The sequence below is a fragment of the Sorex fumeus genome, unplaced genomic scaffold (assembly GCF_029834395.1).
Source record: "Sorex fumeus unplaced genomic scaffold, SorFum_2.1 ptg000029l, whole genome shotgun sequence".
Taxonomy (NCBI): domain Eukaryota; kingdom Metazoa; phylum Chordata; class Mammalia; order Eulipotyphla; family Soricidae; genus Sorex; species Sorex fumeus.
In genome coordinates, this window is record NW_026606086.1 from 16,947,916 (window position 1) to 16,972,090 (window position 24,175).

The 24,175-nt window shown below is 63.3% G+C and overlaps 3 protein-coding genes across 7 annotated transcripts in view; 2 read left to right on the top strand and 1 right to left on the bottom strand.

Annotated features, from left to right (window-relative positions):
* The window catches only part of PGS1 (phosphatidylglycerophosphate synthase 1), a 305,261-nt gene that overhangs the window by 216,653 nt on the left and 64,433 nt on the right, over nt 1-24,175 (top strand). The gene's annotated exons all lie outside the window — the stretch shown is intronic.
* ENGASE (endo-beta-N-acetylglucosaminidase) lies at nt 5,604-11,934 on the top strand. 2 transcript variants are annotated; one of them, XM_056115761.1, is made up of 14 exons: nt 5,604-5,734; nt 6,459-6,526; nt 6,641-6,842; nt 7,162-7,310; nt 7,547-7,704; nt 8,508-8,656; nt 8,751-8,916; nt 9,585-9,688; nt 9,782-9,890; nt 10,011-10,201; nt 10,431-10,579; nt 10,787-10,889; nt 11,047-11,158; nt 11,238-11,934. In XM_056115761.1, exons 1-14 carry the CDS (start codon nt 5,625-5,627, stop codon nt 11,637-11,639), a joined length of 2,172 nt encoding a protein of 723 aa, XP_055971736.1. In that variant the 5' UTR covers nt 5,604-5,624; the 3' UTR covers nt 11,640-11,934. The 2 variants fall into 2 exon arrangements, with proteins under 2 accessions (XP_055971736.1, XP_055971737.1); XM_056115762.1 differs by having other exon boundaries at nt 5,657-5,734; nt 6,645-6,842; nt 11,238-11,884.
* The window catches only part of RBFOX3 (RNA binding fox-1 homolog 3), a 54,328-nt gene continuing 44,992 nt past the window's right edge, over nt 14,840-24,175 (bottom strand). For 2 of the 4 annotated variants that reach the window (XM_056115783.1, XM_056115781.1), the window contains exons 4-13: nt 22,988-23,041; nt 22,597-22,689; nt 21,697-21,757; nt 20,075-20,128; nt 19,376-19,508; nt 18,826-19,003; nt 17,887-17,948; nt 17,099-17,177; nt 15,841-16,120; nt 14,840-15,133 (exon numbers count right to left, since the gene is read on the bottom strand). In XM_056115783.1, coding sequence (XP_055971758.1) covers nt 16,076-16,120; nt 17,099-17,177; nt 17,887-17,948; nt 18,826-19,003; nt 19,376-19,508; nt 20,075-20,128; nt 21,697-21,757; nt 22,597-22,689; nt 22,988-23,041 — 759 coding nt within the window. In that variant the 3' untranslated portion in view covers nt 14,840-15,133; nt 15,841-16,075. The remainder of the gene's footprint in view (nt 15,134-15,840; nt 16,121-17,098; nt 17,178-17,886; nt 17,949-18,825; nt 19,004-19,375; nt 19,509-20,074; nt 20,129-21,696; nt 21,758-22,596; nt 22,690-22,987; nt 23,042-24,175) is intronic. The other 2 variants (XM_056115784.1, XM_056115782.1) reach the window with 2 other exon arrangements.

Below are 24,175 nucleotides of genomic sequence, written 5' to 3' on the forward strand. Positions count from 1 at the left end.
GCGACGCGCCCCCAAGTAAACCCAGAGAAACAGCAGGAAGAAAATAAGAGCAGAGTTTAGGGAAACAAGACAAAAAAGGAAAACGGAAGCAAGCAGGAGTGGTGTTTTGCCATGAGCAGAAAAGACTGTCCTCAGCAGAAAACGTCTAGAAGAGATGGAGCTGCTCCAGGGGTGGAGAGAGTCAGAGTCAAGGGTGGGGGTTCCCCACAGGCAGGGCACACGCGTGATGCTTGCCCAGGACACGCGTGAGAGCCGAGATGGACAGGAAGAAAGAGGCCGTGTGCTCAATGGGGCAGTGACCTGCGGAGCAGAGGAAATCTTCGTTGGCTGTGCCAGAGAGGTGACCGGAAGTTGCGTAGGGAGAAACCACAGCCAAACACAGCTGTGCTCACAGTGATTTGCAAAGGATGTGGGAGAGTGTCTTCATGACCTCAGTGCCCACGGCCCTGCGAAGCCCGAGAGCAGGACCGACCCGCCGTAGTTCCGGCTGACACGGCACATCCAGCGCCTGTGCCCAGGCTGGACACACGCATCCCTCGGCCTCCGTCTGCTCAGGGCGAAACATCAGGATCTGGAACACATGGCCAGACCCCACAGGTCAGTACAAGGGTCCCAGCCCCTGAAAAGGGGCTGCACTTAGAAATCACTCGCTTGGGGCCAGAGAGACAGGCTGTGTGTGGGTTAAAGCCCTGGCATGTATGTAGCAGACTGGGGTCCCATCCCCCGCACCTCACAGGCCCCCTGGAGCCCACCAGGAATGATTCCTGAGCACAGAGTCAGGAGTAAGTCCTGAGCACTGCTGAGTGTGACCCAAACCAAAAAAAAAAAAAAAAAAAAAGAAATCAGAAAGAGAAATGACTTATTTCCAGCAACGGCGGCCAGACGAGCCGGAGGACTTGGCAAAGTCTGGCTGGGCCCAGAGACTGTGTCGGCGTGTACCCCAAGGCTGGGACTCCCCCAAGTTCCTTCAGATAGGTGTCTGAGAGGCGGGGTGACACACTGCAGGTGTGGGGAGGAAGGCCAGTGGCACAGTCCTTTGGAGAATCACTCTGGTTTAATCAGAAAGAGCAAAAGGGACGTGTGCCCAGAAAGCGGCTGGCAACACTGTTTTCATGCCAAAATGTTTCAGGAACCCAGGATGGCTCAGTGGCAAAGCCTTGCAGGCTTCTGGCCTTGTGTGGCCCCCGCGAGTGCCGCCCTGGGTGGCAGCATCTCCGGGCACTGTGTGTGGCACAGAGCAACTCCAGACAAGCGTTCCAGTGTGTTCCACCTCTGCCCTGTGCAAAAACAAGCAGGGAGAGAGGGAAGAGAAGGGTCTCTCCAGGGTGCAGTGTTACAAATGTGCTAATTTGTAGCACTGAAAAGTCTAAACTGAATATCTCAAATGTTACAAATGTTGCACTAGGACTGCTTTTATGGAGTAGTTTGATTTTGGGTCACACCCGGAGTCCCTGTGCTGGGGAGATGCACCTGTGCGCATGCTCCCCGGGAAAGTGAAGAGCCCCAGGGGTGCTCCCGGCTCTCTGCTCATGGGTGTCCCCTGGTGGTGCCGAGCAGTCCTGCAGCCCTGGGCATCAACTGGGGCAGCCTTGGTTCAGTCATGTGCCCTGCACCCTGCATCTCTCCGGCCCAGGATAGCACTTTTTGAAAACAGAACTTGGAATAGCCCCAGGTCCATGCTGAGGGGCTCAGTGTTTGAAGATACTTGCACAGAGGTTGGCCAGACTGAGCTTCCTGGACTCAAGAGGGCGTTGGTTCGGCAGCTGTGCTGGGGTGGGGATGTGGGGCTGCTCACTTTGCTCTAGGCTGCCTCGTGGTTTTTTTTTTTCTTTTTGGGTCACACCCAGTGATGCACAGGGGTTACTCCTGGCTCATGCACTCAGGAATTACTCCTGGTGGTGCCTGGGGGACGACATGGGATGCTGGGAATCGAATCCGGGTCGGCTGTGTGCAAGGCAAACGCCCTACCCGCAGTGCTATCACTCCAGCCCCTGCCTCGTGTTTTTAAGAGCATCAGTGGATGCACGTAGTGACAGTGATGCCAGGAGTCCTGCCGAGGAGGGGTTCTGGTTCCTGTCCAGAGAGGGTGTCTGTGCTCGGTGGTGGTGCCCGCTGGCCAGAGTGGCCGGGGGAGCCTCGGGCTGAACGGGTGAGTGTGTGAGGCCTCCCTGCGCCCCCCCCCCCCACAGTAAAGGTGCAAGTGGGTATAAAGAATTGGGGACAGGTGATAGAGGTCAGCTCCCACCTGGGCGCCTTTCACCCGAAAGGCCGTTACCAACATCTCTGAGGATTCATTGTTAAGGAACTGGGAGATGCCTTTTGCATCTAGCCCCAGCTGGGCCGAGCTCTCTAGCCAAATGAAGGAAAAGTCGGGTTTGCTGTGGAAAGAATGTGCAAGAAAGAACCAGGGCAAATGATTTTGGAAGGGGAAAAAAAGAAAAGAAAGAGCAGCACATAGCAGAGTAGCACTGGAGGGACCTCCCCGAGCCTCTGGGTTCCCTGAGCACAAAGCAGTTACACGCAGCTACTGTAATAACCCCTGCAGAGCTTGACCCCAGCAGCTGCTCCTGTTTCTCCCCTGGAGTCTGACCCAAAGTCCAGGGCCAGGCCCCATCCCACGCCACCTGGCAGGAAGCAGGAACATCTCCGTTGGGGCCCCAGTGAATCCTGCAGACATGCCTGGAATTGCCCAGGGCATGGCCACTCCCGGTCACATCGCCTGGGAAGCTGGGAAATCCTGTCTTTGGCTGGGCAGCTAGCCAGAACACATGGCCAGATCCCACCAGTCACTACACGGGCCACAGAGCCTGGGAAGGGGCTGCACTCAGAAATCATTCGCTTGGGACCCGAGAGACAGGGTGTGGGTTAAAGCACTGGTGTGCGCACAGCAGACCAGGGGCCCATTCATGGCACCACATAGGCCCCCAAGGGTCCACCAGCACCATGCTGGGAACGGTCACTGGGACAAGTTGTTCCTGTCATCCCCAGCAAGCCTGTGGGGTGTGGTGGCCAGTTACCCACTGGCGTTTGTGGCCACAGGACACTGGGAGGTCCTGGGGTGGGGGCAGAGCAGTAGGTAGGGTTCCAGATGGCCCACATGGGGCTGGGTAGAGCAGCTCCCACGGGGGCTACAAAGCACCCCCATAATCTGTAGGAGGGTCCCAGCTCAGCTCTCCAGAGCCCGCTTGCACACCAGGACTGAGGACAGAGCAGGGTGGCAGAAGGGGTTCCGAGGGGACGCTCTCCCCATTGAGTTCCTGCTTAAGGGACAGACTGCAGTCTGTCTGCAGAGCCCACCAGGGTAGGGCTGTTTAGACCCCCCCCAGGCCTCAAGGGGTCAAGAGCCCCGGGGGGGACACAGAGCTTCAGGGCTGACCCCCGAGATGTCCAGGCCCATGCAGGCAGCCCAACCAGGAGATCCATGGGGTCTTCGAGGCGCCATTTCCCTGCCCAGCGGAGGCTGGATGACAGTCTCGGCCTCGCCCAGCTGGCCTCCTGGACTTTGGCCAGTTCCGTGTCAAGGAGTCGAGAAGGGAAGTCAGGACACAAGTCCCCAGGTGAGCGCCACCCAAGGGCTCCTTAAAGCACCTCTGAAACTCTGGTTCCTTTGGAGCAGGAGAGGGACATTTGTTTGAGTCAACACCTGGGGCCATGCAGCCAGACAGAGACCCAGTCAGGGTGCGACCTCAGCCCTCGCTGTGAACTGGAGCGGGGGCGGGGGCCCGGCCAGCCGCACAGCCTTAGTCACGCTCCTCGCCTGGTTTTATGGGAGCGTGGGACACCAAACAGTTCAAAGCCTGAGCCGTTGTAAAGAGGAGCTTTGGCTTGGCGTGGGCAGGGGCAGACTGGGTGCCTCCCAGCACTGGGGTGGGGGGGGGTCCCTGAAGGCCCCCCAGGCCTCTCCGTTCCCTCTTCTCCCAGCTCTGGTCGTTGGCTGCCAACTCCTTCTCTGCCAAGTTGCCTGGCAGGCCCCACATTCTCATTTTGTTTTGGGGCCTGTGTGCAGGGTCACTGCTGGCTGTGAGCTCAGAACTGACTGCTGGTGCTGCTCAGGGACTGTGTGGGATGCCAGGGGTCGAACCCAGGTCAGCCGTGTGCAAGGCAAGCACCCCACCTGCTATACTATTGCTCTGACCCCCCAAATTCTTGAGATAATCAGGCACTATGTACTGGGAAAATGTGATCCACAGTGGCTGCAGAGCGCAGGTTTTGGGGTGCAGGGAAGCATCTGGGCATGTGTGGGGTGGGGAGCAGCGGTGGCCCCTCCGAGATACAGGGTGAATGGTCTGAGAATGTGGGCTGCTCGGGGCTCACCAAGCTATGCTCTGGTGATCAGAACGGGGTCCCGTTTAGGTGGGGCAGACCTGGTCCTGTTCCCTCTCCTGGTTCCAAAGCTCAGGATTTACCGGAGAATCGCTTCATCCCTACAATCTACACAGCCGGCCCCCTGCCGTTATCCGAGGCTCACCTTTACTTGTCTGCAGCATGCAGGTTGTGGGGTCCAGAGGGGAAGCCCCCACTTCCCGCCCCCAGGAAAAGCTGTGGCCATACGTAGTCAGTAGTCTTGATCTAGAAATAGGTTTCTCCGGTTCCCTTCGGAACCCGCTGTACTAGCTGATTAATAGCAGGTTGCCTTTCTTTTTTTAATTTGGAGTGATAGCACAGCGGTAGGGCGTTTGCCTTGCACACAGCCAACATGGCCGACCCGAGTTCGATTCCTCCGCCCCTCTTGGAGAGCCCGGCAAGCTACCGAGAGTATTCGATATGCCAGACACAGTAACAACCAAGTCTCCAATGGAGACGTTACTGGGCCCGCTCGAGCAAATCGACGAACAACGGGAGGGCCTTTACCTTTTTAAATTTTTATGTAGGAGTACTGCTATTTATTCAGCCACTGATTAGCTGATTGAATTGGGCATGAACTCTACCTTACTTTTTTTTTTCATTTTTTATAATTTTATTTATTGAATCACCGTGAGAGCAGTTACAAAGCTTTTGGGTTTAAGTCTCGGTCATACAATGAAACACCCATCCCTTCACCAGTGCCCCACCAAAAACCTCAGTATATCCCCATCCCACACTCTCCCCCAACAGCAGGTTGTCTTTCACAGTCCCTGCTTATGCGTGGATGAGAATACGGTTTCATCTTTGTCTGAAAACTATGTCGAAGAGAGGTTAGAGGAGCTGGGTGACGCTTCCACTTCCACGGGCAGCTTCCGGTGGCCTTCGGCAGAGAGGAGCCTCCATAGGGTCATTTGAACATGAAAGCCAGTGCAGACCGCGAGGACACTTGGGAGAAAGCGACCAGCAAACCCGAGTTCGGAGCTGCAGAGCCCGGGCCCCGCCCCCCAGCCACGGGTCCCGCCCCTCAGCCAGAGGCCTTGCCAACCAGCATCGGCCCCGCCCGGCTTCTTAGGCCCCGCCCCTCGGAGGCCCCGCCCCCAGCCCTTTGGCGACTACTTAGCGGCAGCGACCCGGGCCGCGCTCAGAGCGTCAGCTCGGCCCAATCGGAGCCTGGTCGGGCCGGGACGGCCGCGCAGCGCGCTCCCATTGGCTGGCGGGCGGGGGCGGGGGCGGGCCGCGCCTGCGATTGGCCTGCGCGCGGGCGGCGGGCTCGTGGCGTCATGGAGGCGGAGGGCGTCCTGACGCGGGCGGCGGCCAGGCGGCGGGCGCGGCAGCTGCGGGGCCCCGGGGTCCCCGAGGAGCGGCGCGAGCGGCGCGAGCGGCGGCGGAGGTGGGCCCCGGGCCGCGGGGGGGGGGGCGGGGATCTGCGCCCCGAGCCGGCGCCCGGAGGGCCTCCGCGGCCACACGCCCCGCCGCCCCCCGTGCACCCGCGGGCAGGCCGGGGGCCGCTTCCCGCTGCGGCCACGCCCCCGGAGCTGGAAGGTTCCAGTCGCGGCGGGGTGCGGGGCCCGAGGCCGGGCGGGGCGGGAGTGGCCATCCAGCGGGAGGAGCACGGGGACAGAGGTCACCTGGCCGCGGCTCGACCTGTCGTGCACGGCGTAGCCCGGGGGTTGCTCGGGGGATGGGCCCGGCCCTCCCCACCTGCCCCCTGGCCGGGTACCCGGAGCCGGAGCTTACAGCAGCCACACCTGAGGGTTCTGCTTGTTTTTGTGGCGTCCGTGTTGGGAGACGCTCGGAGACCACGTGTTTCTGGGATCGGACCCAGAACCGGGCAGAGTATCCGCGCCGTTGGTTCTGCCTTCCCACACCCAGCAGTGCTCAGGGGTTATTCCTGCCTCTGTGCTCGGGCCACAGGCCCATGTGGGCCGCCGGGACTGACTGACGCGCGAGCCTTCCGCGCTGAACTCTCTCCAGCCCCCGGTGGTGATCGGGGGACCCTATGGGATGCTGGGGATCAAACCCGAGTAGGCTGCGTGCAAGGCAAACGCCCTACACGCTGTGCTATCACTCCAGGCCCCCAAGCCCTCCTATTTAAAATGGTCTAACACTCTTAGAATCGGAGGGAAGACGGCGGCCCGTGTGTTCCGGGAAGTGGTCAGCTTTAGCCCGGCCCCGCTGCCAGGTGAGGACCAGGGTGCTGAGCGTCTCCTGCGCTCTCCCGGGGCTCCCGTCGACCCAGCCTCCTTCTTGCTCCCCAACCCTGGGGCAGAGCCTCACTGTTGCCCCCTCTGACCAGTTAGATATTATGACCAGGACACCACCAAGCCGATCAGCTTTTACCTCTCGTCCTTGGAGGAGATCTTGGCATGGACACCCTCGGGGGAGGACAGCTTTAATGTGGCCCTGGAGCCCCGGGCATGCCGCCAGCCCCCCCTGAGCAGCTCCAGGGCCCGGACCCTGCTCTGCCACGACATGATGGGCGGGTACCTGGAAGACAGGTGAGGAGGGTGGGTGGATGCCTGGATGACAGGTGAGGAGGGTGGGGTCAGCTGGCTCCTCCCAAGTCTGCTGGCCAGAAGCTGTTCCTTTTCCTCACTGTCCTCGCTGGGGGCAGTGGGACCCCGCTTCGAGCTTTGCCACGAGCCTGTGTTTGCCACGAGATTGAGACCTGAGCCTGGGGATGGGGCAGAACGTGGCTGAGCCCTGCATCGAGCCCCGTGCCCACTGGTGGCCCGTCTCCATTACTGTTCCTGGGGGGCTCCACCCCAAGGTGGCAGGTCTCCCCTGACCCTGTCCCGGCTCTGTCTCCACACCCAGGTTTATTCAGGGCTGCGGGGCGCAGAACCCTTACTCGTTCTACCACTGGCAGTACATCGACATCTTCGTCTACTTCAGCCACCACCTGGCCACCATCCCACCCGTGGGCTGGACTAACTCTGCCCACCGGCACGGGGTCTGCGTGCTGGGTGAGCGAGGCCCACCTCCACACAGCGAGCCCCGGTGGGCTGGGCCGGCCTTCGGGGTCCACACAGCCATCAGCAGACTGCAGGGGACCAGGTTCATCTTGCGACTGCTCAAGGAGAGACGCATCGATCTTGGATGGACCCGGGCCTGGTCCCCAAAGCTGCCTTCCAAAGGGAGGGGGCAGGGCAGGCCCGGGTGGCCTTGGGGTCCCACTCCTGACCCCCCTCCCTCCTGGCAGGGACTTTTATCACCGAGTGGAAGGACGGGGGCCGGCTCTGCGAGTCCTTCCTGGCAGGGGACGAGCGCTCCTACCAGGCGGTCGCCGATCAGCTAGTCCGGATTGCCCAGTTCTTCCGTTTCGACGGCTGGCTCATCAACATCGAGAACTCCCTCAGCGTGAGCGCTGCCCTCTCCTCGGCCAGTCTGTTAGCCCCCAGCCGCCAGTGCTGCCCTGATCCCAGCCAGATCCCAGCCCCACCCCTAGGTCGAGCCCTGCCCCAGCCAGAGTCTCAGCCCTGCCCCAGGGCATGCCCCTTTCCCCAGTGTTCAATCACTTTCCCAGGACATGACAGGACCTCAGCCAGAGTCCCAGCCCTGCCCCTCAGGGCACAACCCACACCGTGTTCCAGCACCTCCAGTGTCCCAGCACTTCCCCTCTGCATTCTCCGCTCCTCTCAGCATGCTGCGCCCCCAGTGCTCCAGGCCCTTTCTCTGCAGTCCCCGCTTCCAGCCCCTCACCTCTGTATGTCTCTCCCTCAGTGAATGCTCCGGCCCAAGGGTCCCAGCCCCGTCCCTCCTGTACGCTCCACCCCCAGAGCCCAGCCTCACCCCTCCTGTAGCTCTACCCCAAGTCCCAAGCCCCGCCCCTCCTGTATGCTCCACCCCCCAGAGTGCCAGCCCCGCCCCTCCTGTATGCTCCACCCCAATCCCAGCACCGCCCCTCCGCTAATGCTCCGTCCCCAGAGTCCCAGCCCCGCCCTTCCTCCAATGCCCCGCCCCCAGAGTCCTAGCCCCACCCCCAGACTGGCACCGCCCCTTCCTGGGCAGCATCTTTCTGGGCTTGTGCCCAGCCCTTCCAGCGTCAAGGACAGGAGTCGTGCCTAAGGCTGGCCCCTGGGCTTAGAGGTTAATGGCGGCGGGCGTGGCATTTACAGCGCCGGGGAAGTGGGGCCATAGCGCCTGTCTTCTTTCCTTTGCAGCTGGCCGCCGTGGGGAACCTGCCCCGTTTCCTGCAGTACCTGACGTCCGAGCTCCACGAGCAGGTCCCGGGCGGGCAGGTGCTGTGGTACGACAGCGTGCTGAGCAACGGGCAGCTCAAATGGCAGGACGAGCTGAATGAGGGCAACAGGTGAGAGGGAGCAGGGGTGAGGGGAGCTCCGCCCTCCCCCCTCCCTCCCCCCCCCCCGCCCGGGTTGCAGCTCACTTGCCACCTGGCGACCCAGGGTCTTTTTCGACTCCTGCGACGGCTTCTTCACCAACTACAACTGGCGCGAGGAGCACCTGCAGCGCATGCGGGCGCCGGCGGGGGCGCGACTGGCCGACGTGTACGTGGGCGTGGATGTGTTCGGCCGCGGGAATGTCGTCGGGGGAGGCTTCGACACGGTCAAGGTGAGCGGAGGCTCCCGAGTTGAATTGGCTACCACCCTGTTTGAGGCTATTTTCTGGTCCCTGCCCAGCGGTGCCTGGGGCTTCCTCCTGCCTCTGCACTCCCGGTCCCTCCTGGCAGGCTCCGTCTGGGGTGTCTGTGTAGAGTGCCGGACCAGGCATCCTGGCGTTGCCTGTAGCTCAAGCGCCCTGCCTGCTGCACTGTGGTCTGGCGCTGCGTGATCCTCCTTTAAGCAGCCGAGCAGCGCCCCCCGGGGGGGGGGTCCAATTCCCTCCCTCCTTTCCCTCTTGCTGCCCAGTTTGGGCTGTGTGGACCTCTCGTTCTTGTCTGCCTCTCATGGACAAAACAGCAGGTCTGGGTTAGGGAAACTGAGGCACAGCAGTACTGCTGAACCCCGACTTTTGCCTTTGTGGCCAGATGACTCTGAACCCTGTCTGGGGCTGCCTCAGTCCCCCACCTCGCTGTGGGCCCCCTTCCCTTGAAGGCAGAGCCGGCATCGTAACTGCATTAGCTAGCCTCGGGAACCCAGAGGCACCTCATGGACACCCAGAGGTGGCTGGGCCAGAGGAAGTGGCCAAGGTTGGGGCCCTGGTGCAGGGGGCAGAGTGCAGGGGAGGGGAGCCAGGTGTGCGTCCAGCAGAGGCTCAGGGCGGCCTCCCCTGTGCCCCAGTCGCTGGAGCTCATCCGGAAGCACGGCTATTCAGCCGCCCTGTTTGCACCGGGCTGGGTGTACGAGCGCCTGGACAAGGCCGACTTCTTCCAGAACCAGGACCGGTGAGTGCCTTGTTGTCCCCCCCCCCCCCCCCACACCCAGCCTGGCCCAGCAGAGCAGGGGAGGGTTGGGCTGATGTGGCTGTGTCCCCGTAGATTCTGGAGCTTGCTGGAGCCGCACCTGCCGACACACAGCATCTGCTCCCTGCCCTTCGTCACCTCCTTCTGTCTGGGCCTGGGGACGCGGCGAGTGTGCTATGGGCAGGTGAGTCATGGTGGCGGGGAGGCCACCTCCTGGGGGCCTCTGGGGTGGTGGAGGAGCCTCAGATGAACGGATTGTGGGGGGCCGCTGCCCTCAGCATAGTGACAGGTCTGTGTCCCCCAGGAGGAGGCGGTGGGGCCCTGGTACCATGCCAGCGCCCAGGAACTGCAGCCCCTGTTCGGGGAGCACCGGCCCGAGGGCGGAGGCCCGGGCTGGGTGAAGACACACTGCTGCCTGGCCGACGCCTGGCACGGGGGCAGCTCACTGCTGGTGCGGGGCCGGATTCCCACTGAGGCCGGGAGTGTGGCTGTGAGGTAAGCGGGTGCCTGATCCTCCTGCCCTCCCCCCATCCTCACGGCTCAGCATTTCTCGGGCAGCAGAGGTGGAGGGGGCTTGGGGTGCACATCCCCCGCCAGGGCCGGGACTGGGCACCTTCGAGCCGTGCCTTCCCGGCTTGCAGCCCCTCGTCAGTGCCCGTAATGGGGCGGCTGGGCCGGCGGGTGCTCAGACGCTGTCCTCAGCGTCCCCCCGCCACCCCTGCAGGTTGTTCACGCTGCACGTGCTGGTACCCCCCCGGCTCCTTCTGTCCTTGGTATACAAGCTGGAGGGGCCCACGACTGTGGACGTGGCGCTGGAGCTCACTGCGGGCGACATGGGCGCCTGCCACGTCAGCGGCGCCTCCCTGCTGGACGGTGAGGGGTGGGGCTTCTCTCTTCCTGCAGGGGTGTGGCGGGTGCTGGGGTGGGCAGCGGCCGGGACATGCTCCCTCTGCTTGGGCCCCACCCTCCATGCACTTGGGTGCTTGCTCCCCCCGAGACTTGGGGCGCTTCCGGCTCTGTGGACACCCCCGGGTGGTCTCCTTTGCACTCCTTTCCTCAAGTCTCCATCCCCGCCTGCAGCGGAAACCAGGCACAGACCCCGGCCCCTTGCGGTGCCGCCCACCAAGCTGGCCCGATGGGTGGGCCACTGCGGACAGCAGCTCAGTGGAGGCTGGACCCAGTGGTGAGTCTGGGCCCTTCCCGTTGGGCCAGGGGGCAGCCAGGCTGGGGACAGGGGAAAGTCCAGTGCTGGGCGGGGGAGGCCCAGGTGTCCCCCCTCAGGGTGCCCGCTGTTGGGGGCTGCACTGAGCCCGGTGTGACCATGTCCTCGCCCCCCGCAGTTGTTACGAAGCCATCCTGCAGGGCTGTGTCCTGCGGGACCTCTGTGTCCGTTTCTCACTGCCGCCGGGCAGCCGGGATGAAGACTTTGCCTGTCGCCTCGGGGAGATCCAGGTGAGTGTGGCGATCCTGAGCCAGGAGCCCTGTCCTGGGCCATCCTGGCCCCGTGTGCTGAGCCGGCTCTCTCTCCCAGGTGCTGGACGCCAACAGCCTGCTGGAGCCCCTGGCCCAGGTGCAGGCTGTGACCGTGGCGCAGGCGTGCTGGCAGCGGGCTGCAGGGGGCGCCGGGCTCCGGCTCAGCTGCACCCTGCACTGGTCCCACCCCCTGTCCCACGCCCGGCACTACCGGGTGCACTGTCGGGGCCGGGGGGCACCCGGTGGGGGCCTGGACCCCGACAAGCCCATGCTTCTGGGCCTGGCATTTGCCAATCAATACCGGGTGGTGGAGCTGGTGCTGGCGGCCGCGGGGCCTGGCCAGGAGGCCCGTGTGGACTTCCTGGTGGAGCCGGTGCCCCGAGAGGGCTTCCGGGTTCCCCAGACCGAGTGGGGCCGGGCCACCCTGCTCTACTCCCTGCCGGCCACGCAGCAGAGTTAGCGCATCACCTCTGCCCTCCGCCAAGACCCTCCCACAGACGCCCAGTGGACATGAGGGACAGATGGCTGTAGATGCAGTCTGGTGGGGACTCCAAACAGGCAGCCAGCGGACAGGTGGCTCATCTCCTGGTGTCTGTTTAACCTGGGCCGCACAATTCTGTAGTTTTGAAGATCCCACAAAGAGCGTTTCTAACACAGCTCGGAGCTGCCCATTCCCCTCACGAGTCCGGACAGCAAGATCTGGACATACTCACAGCAGGGGCTGCTGCGGTGAGGACTGAGGGGCAGAGTCTGCAGGGGCATGGGGTGCTGGGCGCCTCTTCTCCAAGGCAGCAATCAGGTGGGTCAGACCTGGCGGCCCGCCCTTTGATGTCCTGTGCAGTCTCCTGTCCCCATGTGCATTCTGGAACAATCCAGAATTGTTTCGGAAATAATTCCATTCTGGAACCGTCACGTGTCCTGGTGAGTTTCTTCTGAGTGGGGCTGAGGTGCTGCTTGTACAGAGGGGTGTCTGCCTCCATGGCTGGAGGATGGGCTCGTCCAGGCATCAGGAGGAGCCCCCAGAGGTCACTCCAGCTGGACACCCAGATCCTGCAATCTGGCCCACACCCACCTTCCACCTCCTGAGCAGCCTGAGAATAAGTGCTGGGGCGTGTGTCCTGAGTGAGTGAGTTTCACTGTGTCCCAACTGGGTGATAGTTTTGTGTCCTAAGTGGTAACACAGTGTCGTGTCTTGAGTGGGTGACTGCCCTGAGAGGGTGAGTTTGGTGTGTTTTGAGTAGGTGAGTTTGTCCTGAATGTGCCCTGAGTGGGTGGCAGTGTGCATGTGTCCTGAGTGGGTGGCAATGTCCAGGTGTCTTGAGTGGGTGACAGTGTCCGTGTGTCCCGAGGGCTGTTCCAAGCCCCCCTCTTCTGGTTTTGTGGAACAGGCACCCCTTACAGCTCCTTCCTTTCCCAGCTCCCAGCAGCTGCAGGATGCTGCAGAAACGGGCACTCAGTACCAGGATTCTTCCTCTTCTCCTCCCCATCCCCATCCTTTAGCTATTTCTGAGATTTGATTGGATACAGCCCATGAGGTCATCCAATTGGAATAACCAGTTTGGTCCCTTATGCAAACAAGGATGTGGGGTGACTGGGATGAACCAATCAGACCACACACACCCTTTTAAGGGCTTGTAAGATGATCTCATGTGTCTGTATGTAAATAAGGTTTGTAGGATGACCAATGGGGTTGCCTATGCAAATCAGGGCACTTAAGCTGCTGTGTCTGGGGTCGGGGACCTTCTATTTGGTGTCCCTGTGGGAGAGCCGGGCAAGCTACGGAGAGGAGAGTATCTTGCTCGCATGGCAAAGCCTGGCAAGGCAAAAGCCTGGCAAGCTACCTGTGACGTATTCGATATGCCAAAAACAGTAACAAGAAGTCCCACGATGGAGAGGTTACTGGTGCCCACTTGAGCGCATCAATGAAGTATGGGAGGACAGTGACAGTGGTGTGAGCAGTGTGGTCTCCTGATGCAGTGGGTGTTGGGAGGGGGCCAGCATCCTTACCCTCTCCCCATGGTTGGGTGCCACCTGGTCTCACTCGTGCCCCAGCTCCTGCCTGGTGCCTGTGGACGGGTTGTGGAGCTCAGCAAGGGTGCAGACTGCCTTGCTTTCACACTCCACCAGAGCGATGCAGCCCCTCAGCCTGGTCCTGGGCTGGGTGGGGTGCAGAGGCCTGGTTGGGAGCACCCCACAGTGTGGGCGTCTCCTCCTGCCTGGCACTGGCTCTATCTCACCTTCGAGCATGTCAGTGGGTGAAGAGTTTGGGGCTGCCTTTCGCTTTCCTTTTTCTTTTTTTTGATTTTGGGATCATACCCGGTGGTGTTTGTAAGGTTTGCTCCTGATCACCCTGCCCCCTCTTCCTCAAACCTCTTCGTGCTCAGGGCTTACTCGTGGCTCTGTGCCCAGGGGATCACTCCTAGCTGTGTTCAGGGAACCGTATGGGGTACGGGGATTAAGCCTGTGTTGGCCGCATGCCAGGCAAGTCACCCTTTTCTGTGCTTTCTCATGGCCTGGAGGTTTATGCCTGGCTGTTGTGTGGCCACATCCTTGGAGAGAGACGCCTCCATCTGCCACCCCCGGCTCTTGCAGTGTCCACTCTGGCACTGCCGGCTGGCCACAATGGCAGGTACTGTGTGGTGGGAGAGGCCTGCCTGAGCCTCTGAGTGCATGGAGGACACCTGTGAGAAGGGCCCCCCACAAACGTGCCACGGGGGTGGGGGTGGGGGAGGAGCTGGGCTTCGGGAACAGGGTGGGGAGAGAGCTGGCCGCATTAGGGCCCTGGGATCCCACTTTCCTCTGCTCCCTGGCCTCAGCCACCCGTGGGTACTCCCTGGAGCCCATAGATCAGAAAGAACTGTCCTGGTTTGAAGAAAACGCTTTATTAATAATCTTAATAATAATACTGTTCATCTGAATGGTCACACCTCGGAGCATACAGAATGGTAAGAAAGGGGACGGGGCCTGGCTGCAGTCCGCGGGGCGGGCAGCGGGGTGCCCGGGGGTCCAGAAGGCAGGAGGCGCGGGCGGGCTATGTACACGGGATTAGAAAAGGGGGAGCGGCCCAGCTTTGGAGCCGATGCGGAATAGAAAGAGGGTCTCCGGCGGCGGGCGGGAGCCAGTGTTCTCGTGAGTTCTGTGCTGTTTCCCTCCTGCCTGGTGGGGCCTCTCTCGTGCCTGCCCCCCACACCCCACTGGGGCCCTGCAGGACGGGGCCAGGGCCGGGTTGGCAGGACCCCCCGTTCTGCAGCCCTGTAGCACCAAGACTCCCCACCTCGCGTGTGGCCAGATGCTGGCCTGTCCCCCCACACCCCTGCGGAACTGGGGTCCTTGGGGTAGAGGTGAGGGGGCCTGCTCCCACAGACCGGCCAGCCTCCAGAAGGACCAGTGCGCACCCCCCTCGTGGCCGGGGGGAGGGCGGGTGCGGGTGTCCCTCAGTCGAGGGGTGACAGCCCTTGGGCTCGGGGTGGGCGTCCTCAGCGGCCCGCAGCTCCTCCACTCGGTGTGGCGTGGCTTGGGGGGAGCTGGGGCTCGGACAGCGTGACTCGGGGGTGACAGGGCTCGGGTGAGCCCCTGGGATGCAAGCAGCCCTTCCCTCACCCCTCCCGGGCACAGTGACCGAGAGGGCTGGGCCGATGGCCACCCCTTCCCGCAGGCCAGAGCCTGCCCCCTGCGGGCCCCCCACTGCCTTGGGAGTGGGGGCCGGAAGGAAGACTTGGCAGGAAACGGGGCGTCCCTCCCTCTCCCTGCTGCGGCCGCAGCCGCCGTCCACGCTGTCGCTGCTGTGCGCCGGGCCGGGTGGGCGGATGCTTCTCGGTTTGGTTGGTTTTTTTGTGGCTTGGATCGGAACATCTTTTTTTGTTTGGTTTTTTGTTTTGTAATTTTTTTGTTTTTTGTTTTTTGTGTTTTTGTTTGGCCCTTCATGGTCCGGGAAGGGAGAGGCAGCAGCTTTCACTACAACAGAGAGAGAGAGAGAGAAGGGGGGACAGTGCAGCGTCCCGGAGTGGCGGCCCCGCTGCCCCCACCTGCAGGCCCCCTTCCCTACCTTCAGGGGCCCAGTCTGGCATGGGGGCTTCCCTGTCCCAGAGGGTGGAGGAGCCCCTTGGCTCTGCCAGCTGGGAAAAGGGGGTGGGGAAGGCCCTACCAGCAGGGAGTGAGGGCTGGGGGACAGGGGCCAGTACCCCCAAGGGCAGCCCAGCGCCTTTTCAGCCCACCCCACTAGGCATGGGGGGAAAATGGGGTTCTGGTCTGTTGGGCCTTTGCAGACACGCCCCAGGTCAGGTGTGCAGGTGTTGGGCTGGGCTGACAGCCTAGAGGTCCCTCTGAACCGAAGGTGTGGGGGGCGCCTACAGTTTCCTGCCCAAGGAGCCCCATCCCTGAACCCTTTCCACACAGTTGCCACAGCGAGGTGGCGTGGGGCCCAGGGACAGAGCAGGCAGAGCCAGTGACCCGGGGATGCAGGGACACTGGCGGGCACTGAGGCACCCTTTGCTCCCTGAACCCCAGGGGATGGGCAATGGGGGTTGCTGTGGCCTGGGGGGGAGACGTCCTGGGGAGGTGTCCTCTGGCTCTGTGAAGCCGGGACAGGGGGCCCTGGAGGGCGCTATGGCTAGTTGTGGGGGTCCTGCCCAGCTCTGCCCCCCTCTGTGTGCATACCGTACCTGGAGTGGCTGGGGGGGACACATCAACAAAGTGAAAATGGGGACCAAGGTTTCAGACACACGGGGGTGACAGGGTCAGACACACACACCATCGTGGGGGGCCCCGCGGGCTGGAGGTGAGACCTAGGGCCGGGGGGCCGGCCCGCACTGTCCTCGGCGCGGCTGGCCCTGGCCTGGGGTGCGGGGTGCGCGCGCTAGGCAGGCAGTGGGGGTGCGGCTAGGGGTGGGTCTCTTGCTAGTAGGGGGTGAAGCGGCTGTACCCTCCGCGGCAGAGGCCAGCCTGCAACAGCACAGACGAGAACAGCCAATCAGTACCACCCTCGGGGGGAAGACGCAGGAGAGATGTGGGGATTTTGCCGAACCCCTCTTCTCCCCAGGGCGCTGGGTCAGCCCGGGGCCACACGGTCAGAGATGACCTGGGCCACTCTCCCAGCCCTTCCTCCTGGACCTGGGGTGACAGTGGGGGCCAGGGGTGGGGCAGACTCAGCCCCTCCAGGTGTACAACTCCCTGTCAGCGTCCCCTGCTTCGGGAGGAGCTGTGCCAGCTCACAGCTCCCTGAGGCTTCTGGGGTCTCGGGGAGCCTGTGGGACATGCGTGTCTGGTCTCTAGCCTCTGGCCTGACGGTTTCACCAGGGAAACTGTAAAGGCTCGAGAAGTGCGTCTGGAAACAGACAAAGCCTTAAACCAAAGGATGAGAATGTAAGGGGCACTTCCGGTGTGGGGGTTGCAGGGGTGCGGGGCGTGGGCTTGTGGGATATCAAAAAAGGATGAAACAAGGCGTGGGAGGGAGATGAAGGACTTGGCCCTGCACTGCCCACAGCGATGCCCGCGCCAGATGCCAGCCCAGCTGAGCAGTACGAGGGGCGGGGCTGTATGCATGGACAGCTGCCATATACACGCACACACACACAGACACGCCGGCCCTCCCCAGCCCGCAGCAGGCGTGGAGGCGGGGCTCAAGGTCCCCCTCCGCGCGACAAGTCCAAAGGGTGATGGATACGAGAGGGGCTGGGGCACGGACACAGCCACACGAGGAGCCGGGACCCCACAGCCTGCTGGCGAGGTTTTGGGAGGATGTGGCACTGGGGTGACAGGCTCAGAGATCAGGCAAACAGGGATCTGCCTGGGAACCTGAGGAGTCTGGGGAGGGGGTGGCAGGCGGCTCCCCCAGTTCAGATCTGTCATGGGAGCTGGGCACTGGCCTGGGGGGGGTCCCCTCGTCTCTGAAGCTGCCATCCGGCCCGGCGCACCCCTTACCATGGTTCCGATGCTGTAAGCCGCTGCGGGGCCGAGGGTGTGGTGGTAGGGGTCGGCGGCCGCATAGACTCTGCCGTAACTGGGAAGACAGCACACAGGGGTGTGGCCAGGGCCAGTGAAGCCCCGCCCCTCCAGCCCGGCCACGCCCTCCCAGGCATGCCCCGCCCCAGGCCGCCCAGGAGGCGTGGCCAGAGTGCACTGTCCAATGAGAAGCCACGGGGAGCACGGCTTTCCCTATGCATTGAAGGGATGTTCTGAGTGACATTTGGCTTTAAGAAGGCCTACTGGGGAGTGGGCAGGGCTGGGCACCCACAGTCACGCCCACCGGGCTGCCCCCACCCCCAGCTCACCACCCAAACACCGCGGTCCACGGAACTACCCGCCAAGCCAGGAATGCAGCCTTGGCCGGGCTAGAACAGCAACTTTCCCCGTTGCTGGCATGCTGCTGGGTGGGGGTCCGGGGACCTCTCCAGGCCTGAGCCTCTGGAGCCGGCTGCTTTCAAACAGCACTCAGAGTCCACCGGGGTAGGACCGCACCTCAGGAGTGTGTCTGAGGGGGGCCTGGAGGACAAAGTGAAGCCTGCAGGGGGAGGCCCGTCTGCCCTTGCTGCTCAGTGTGGGCCTGTGCGTCGCCCTCGGGGCTGAGTATCAGGGTTTCCTGTCGCGTGCACTAGAGGGGACAGAAGGTGGGGCTCCAAGCCCATTGGGACCTAGCTCTGCCCTTGCCAGGAGGCCCCCAGGCCTGGGGTTTACTGAATCCGGCCCTGGGACCCTGGGACCCACCATACCTGTCGCTGTAGGCGGCCGCGGCCGCAGCGGGCTGGGCGTATCTGTAGGCAGCGTAGCCCCCCTGCGGGCAGAGGCACAGGGGTGCTTAGTGGACTCAGCAGGGGTGGGGAGCCCGGGCACAGGCTGAGGCTCAATGCCCCCCAACCTTCACCCGGGCCAGTGAGGCTAGCTGGGGCCCAGCCTGGGGCATCTACGTACTGTCTATTGGAGTCGGGGAAGTCTGCAGTCAAACCAGAGAGTGCTGGGCTAGGGATCATACCCTCAACCCTACAAGTCAAGGCTCACCCCTTCACTCACACTCCATCACTCATTCATACACGCCCATCCCCCTTCACAGTCCATCACACACTCACGCGCTGTCATTCCCCCCTTCCCACTCATCATTCCATGCACCCACATCCTCCGCTCCCTCACTGCTCATATTCCACGACACGCACCTTCACCCATCAGTCTGCACTCAGCCTCCTGGGGGCCAGCTGTGTGTGGCAGATGTTGTCAGGCCAGAAGGCCCTGACTTGACTGGTGATGGGCCCAGAGAACCCAGGGATGGTTCCGGGTGTCCCTCGGATACTGACCACACCCCTGCCCTGGCAGCCCAAGAGGGGAGTGGGTGTTTCCCTGCTGTGGGCACAGGGGGACAGGGGCAGTTCCCAGTGAGTGGGAGCTGGAGGTGTAGCCCCAAGATAGGACCGTGCCCAGGGACCTGCCCCGCGACCTCCTCCTGGACTTTCTGGGGCTGCAATACTGGACAAAGGGGACCCAGGGGGCTCACTGGTGCCCCTGCAGATGGGAAGAGGAAAAGCAGCCCACCTTAGGGAACCTTGGGGGACCTGAGTCTCTCACCACTGATGGGTAACCTAGACTGAGCTGTGGCCAGGTGGAGTACCCATGCGGGCCCCCCCGCCCCCCCGGCTGTGCCCCCACCTCAGCTGACTTACGTAAATCTCAGCACCGTAAAAGCCGTCCTGGTATACGACCCTGGAAGCAAACGGACAAGAAAGTGGTGGGAGCGCGGGAGAGGCGGGGCCGGCCGGCTCCGGAGTCTGCGGAGGGAGGGGGCAGGGTGCCAGCCCTGCCCACGGGACCGGCATTTTAACAAGCGTTTGCTCCAGCGCCCTGTTCGGTATAACAATAGAGTAACACCCCTGCTGGTCAGCGCCTCTCCCACACACCCAGGGCCCGGCCCAGCTGGCTCTCCCGCCCCCCTCTAGGCAGTTGGGGTCCCTTCAGGGGTAGCAGGGCAGCAGGCCCCGGGAAACGGACCCGGGAGGACTGAGAGGAGAACCTGCTGGATCCCGGGGCTGGCGGGCTGCAGAGAACCGCCTGGCCCGATGCGCCCCCCTGCCCGCGCTGCCTGCCATGCTCTGAGGCCAGGTTGCGTGGTGCCAGCGTCCTCTGCCCCCCACCCCCGGGATTCTGCCAAGGCTGCCTAACACCCAGGCCCTTGCCCCATCCCTCCCAGACCGGGCTCGCCCACCAGGTACTCACGCTCCGTAAGTTGGGATGGGGGGCGGCGGCGGCGCAGCCCGAAACGTATTATACACGGCCCGGCCCCGGCCCCGTAGGTGCGCGCCCCTGTAGGCCACGGCTGTGCCCGTGGTGGGGTAAGGAAAGCCCGTCACTGCAGGAAAGGGCCGGGAGGAGGAGGTGAGCGCCACCTGGACCACGCTGGACACGTGTCCGCCCAACCCCGCCTGACTCCGCCCGGGGCCCGTCCCTCGAGCCCCACCCACCGAAGACACGCCCCTCCCCTCAAGCCCCACCCACAATAGCCCCTTCCACAAACATGTCCCTGGAGCCCAGCTGCTGCAACCTCACTCGGGACCCGCCCACCAAGCCCCGCCCACAGCAACCTCAACTCGGGACACCCCCCTCTCGAGCCACACCCACCACAATCTCACTCGGGACACGCCCCTCTCAAGCCCCGCCCACCGCAACCTTACTCGGGACACGCCTCTCACAAGCCCCGCCCAATGCAACATCGCCCAGGACACGCTCATCAATCCCCGCCTACCCAGACAGGACACGCCCTCAAAGCCCCCGCCCACAAACCAGACCGCACCTTCTCAAAGCCTCGCCCATCTCAGACTACACCCTCCCTGGACACGCCTCCCAAAAGTCACATCCACCCGCCCCGACACGCCCCCTCAAGCCCTGCCCACCTGTCCCACCCTGTCCGGCATTTACCTGCATAGAACTCTGGCCCATACACGGCACCCACCACGGGGTTTAGTTTCCAGCCTAGAGGACACAAAGAGAGCCGGTCACCCACTCCCTCGGAATCAAGCGAGGCTGGGAGCCCAGTTCCGGCCTGAGCCCCCGCTGTCGGTGCCAGAGCGGACCCCAGGCCTCTGATGAGCAGCCGACAGGGAGCTTCTTAGACAGCAGGCCCGGGGGGCTTGGGAGAGATAGTACAGCAGGTGGGGTGGTGGGTCCTGGGCACGCCAGGGGGTCCCGTGAGCCCTGTCAGGTGTAAGACCTGAACACAAAGCCAGGAGTAAGACCTGAGCACCAGTGGGTGGCCAAACATTCTAATAACAATGATAATAATGGCCACAGGAGGCGTGGGCATCTTGGGCTGTGCCGTGAGGCATGGGCAGCCGGGCCGCTTGCTCCTCATGGCGCCCAGCCCTGGGCCTTCTCTGCAGGGAAGGCGGCTGGCTGGCTGCCTGCAGGGCTAGGCTGTGGCCTTGGCCAGGGACATCCTGCCAAGCCCCTGGCCCAGGCCTCTGCTCTGGGCAGGGGGCATGCTCCCCACATGAGTCCTGCCCTTGCCTCTGGGCTGGGCACAGATGGCATCCCATCTGTTAGCAGCCCGTGGGAGGCGGACCAGGCAGCGGGTGGGGAGGAGGGTGGCGGCTTTGCCTGGGGGTGGCAGGACTGTGGTCCTCGCCCGTTTACTGAGAGCTGATGGAGGTCGGGAGGGACCCAGCGGAGCAGTGATGGGGTGGGCATCAGAGTGCAGGCGGGCACCTGGCCCTTTACCCTGGGGAGTGAGGCTAAGGTGGCAAGAGCTTCCAACAAGGCCTGGGGCGCCCCTCTGCTGGCCAGGGGCTGGGATGGCCCCCACATGGTCCGTGCACCTCCAGCCCACCGGCACAGATCTGGCCCGGTGTAGCGTCAGAACACCGGGGCTGGCACCCGGGAATGTTCTGTGAGTCCTCGGGTTCCCCAGAAAAGTGTTTTCTGAGCAGTTCAGGGTGGGCGCATGAAGTCCTGCCCTCAGCCCCCCCAGGCTCTGGGCAGAGAGCGGGCTGCCCATTGTAGACACAGTTCTGTGGTGCCAGCTGGAGCCTGGCATCAAGCCCAGAGGCCACATCCAGCAGCTCTTGGCTCTCTGGCAAAGCTGGGCACCTCCATATTTCAGCAAGAGCTTGGACTGTCGTCAGCACAGCAAGTGGGGTGGGGGCCGAGCTCTGGCCACTCCAGGCACTGCCACGCGGGGTGGGGGGCAGCAGAGGTCACCCCCCGGAGCTTCCCTAATACCAGTGACTCCACACACAGCTCAGACTCGGAGTGGAAGAGATTGGGGGGCTCCTTATAAGACACCAACTAGGAATGGGGCTGTTAGCCTGGAAAGAGGACTGGGGAGCGGGGGGGGGGCATGGGGGTCCCCCACTCCCTGGACAGCCAGCGCTTGGTTCTGCAGCTTCATCTGTGAAGACAGGGTCACCTGACTGTACCCCTTCCCTGTCCCCCACACCTGGGACTGTCACCTGCCAAGGGGCCCAGCCCAGCCCTCTGTCCCCGCAACGGTCACCTGCTTTCTCACCACGATCAGAGTCTGGGAAAGGCGGGTCCCCACTCACCGTTGGTGTAGGGGTTCACGGTCTTCTTGTTGGTCATAACCCGGGCGGTGGCGTTGTTGACCTGCCAGAGAGAACGGGAGGTGAGGGGGCATTTGGGGGGTGTGGCCACCGCAGCGCCACCCCCCACCAGCCCCAGCTCAGCTGCCTGTCCCAGTGCTGCCCCCTGCAGGGGGATCAGCCACACTGCACACAGCATCCACTCCACACTGAGCTCTGGGGCTCTCTGGGCTTCCGGCTGCTGGACTCCCCACCGAGTGCTCTGCCACTGTCCCCCCGCGGACAACCCCCATTCTCAGAGGGGCAGCACCCCTGGGAGGATCCAGAGAGTGGATGGAGGTTCTGTATTCCCTTCACCCTGGCTGTACGGGTGCAGCGCGGGCCCCTGTGAAGGGAAGGGTGGACACTGGGACTCAGGGAGGGTTCTGGCCACGCTCCTATCCAGGGAGCCTCGGCCCCGGCACCTGCCGAGGCATGAGCTGGCAAGGTTGCGGCTTCTGGAACCTTCTACCGGCCCTCCCCGAAGCTGCCTCCTCACACTCCGACCAGCCCACCCTGACCATGCAGGGGAGCCCCTGGCTCCAGCACCATCTGCGCTGTCCCCTCATCGCGGCCCTTCCTGGACCTGGCAACCTGTTACTGCTGCCCTCTGGGGTGGTGCATAGGCCACTGCAGGCTGCTGGCTCACGGGCGGGTCCCTACAGGGCGTAATATTCGTGGGGCCCCAAGTGGGACACAGTTTGGCGGGTGCTGAGCTCTGCACACTGTCCTGGGTGCCCGCCACTGAGAAGCCTCTTGAGAGAGGAGGGGACAGGACCCCTCGGCCTTAGTGTGACCCACTCTGCCCCTCTTCCTGCCGCAGCAGGGCTGGGAGGGTCCCCGGCCACACGTTGGTGTCAGCACCTCAATTTTCCGTCCCTCCACGATTGTCCCATTCAGCTTCTCCCGGGCTCGGTCAGCATCTGCGCTAGTCTCAAAAGTTACAAACCCAAAACCCTGTGAGAAGGACAGAGTGGGGGCGCAGGCGGGTGGGGCAGGGGGGAGACAGAGAGAGACAGAGAGAGAGAGAGAAAGAGAGAGAGGGGTGAGAAGCGAGTCAGAGGAGGGGGCCCTGGGCGTGGGCAGTGGCCGGGGTTTGGGGCTGGGGAGGCCCTAGGAGGGAGGAGCTGTGGGCGGAGAGAAGGGCGCGGCCACACGCACAGCGGGGCGGGGGGCACGGGACAGACACCCCGAGTCTCCAGGTGGGACCCTTGGCGCGCGGTCCCCGGGTGGCCTCTGGACGGATGGCACCCACCTTGGAACCCCGCTCGTTAAAAATGATCTCCACGTCTAAGATTTTCCCGAATTGCTGCAGAGAGAGAAGGGGGTGCGGGGTGCGGAGACCAAGGGAAACAGGGGGGACAGGAGGGGACGGGGGACAGGAGGGGACAGCAGTGGACGGGGGGGACGGGGCAACAGGAGCGAAGGGTGGGGAAAGGAGGGTTGAGACTCGTCAGCTCCCATGGCCCGGGGACGAGGTGGCCTGTCTGGGCGCAGGGGCAGGGTCCCCGAGAGTCTGGGACACACTGGCCCCCTGCCAGGGACATGCGGGGTGTGGGCTGCCTGGGTCCCCCTCACCCCAGACTCACACTGGGGGAACGGGCTTAGGCAGGGCGTGGGGGCAGGGCAGAGCCTTGGAAAAGACGGAGTGCCTGGAGGAGGAGGCCCCAGGCAGGGATGGCAAGACCCCCCACTCCCCACGCTCAGGAGACCCTGAGCTCCTGCCCCATTCTCTGCCCCCCGCCCCCGCAGCTCGGTCCAGCGCCCCCAAAGGCAGTCCCTCCAGTTACTGTCACATGCTGTGAGGCTCTGATCCCCCAATGCCAGTGAGATGTGAGCGGTCGTCCTCAGCCCCCCAGTGCTACCACCACTGGCGGGTCCCCCCTCCACCCTGGGAGGCAGTGTGGGTGGGGGACAGTGTGGTTGGGGCAATCCCCGTTCCACCAGTGCTGCAAAGGGGAGGAAGGTGAGGCCTCTAGTGGAGGGGTGAGGGGAAGGTGTCTGGTGCAGAGGTGAGGGGTGGGTGTCTGTGGTGCAGGGGTGAGGGGTGGGTGTCTGTGGTACAAGGATGAGAGGTGGGTATCTGTGGTGCAGGAGTGAGGGGGTGTCTGTGGTGCAGGGATGTGTGGTGGGTGTCTGTGGTGAGGTGCGGTGTCTGTGGTGCAGGGTGGGTGTCTGGTGCAGGGGTGAGGGGTGGATGTCTGGTGCAGGGGTGAGGCGTAGTTGTCTGTGGTGCAGGGGTGAGGGGTAGGTGTCTGTGGTGCAGGGGTGAGGGTGAATGTGTGTGGTGCAGGGGTGAGGGATGGGTGTCCGTGGTGCAGGGGTGAGGGGCGGGTGTCTGGTACAGGGGTGAGGAGTGGGTATGTGTGGTGCAGGGGTGAGGGGCAGGTGTCCATAGTGCAGGGTGAAGGTATGGGTAGAGGCATGAAGGGTGATACCATGC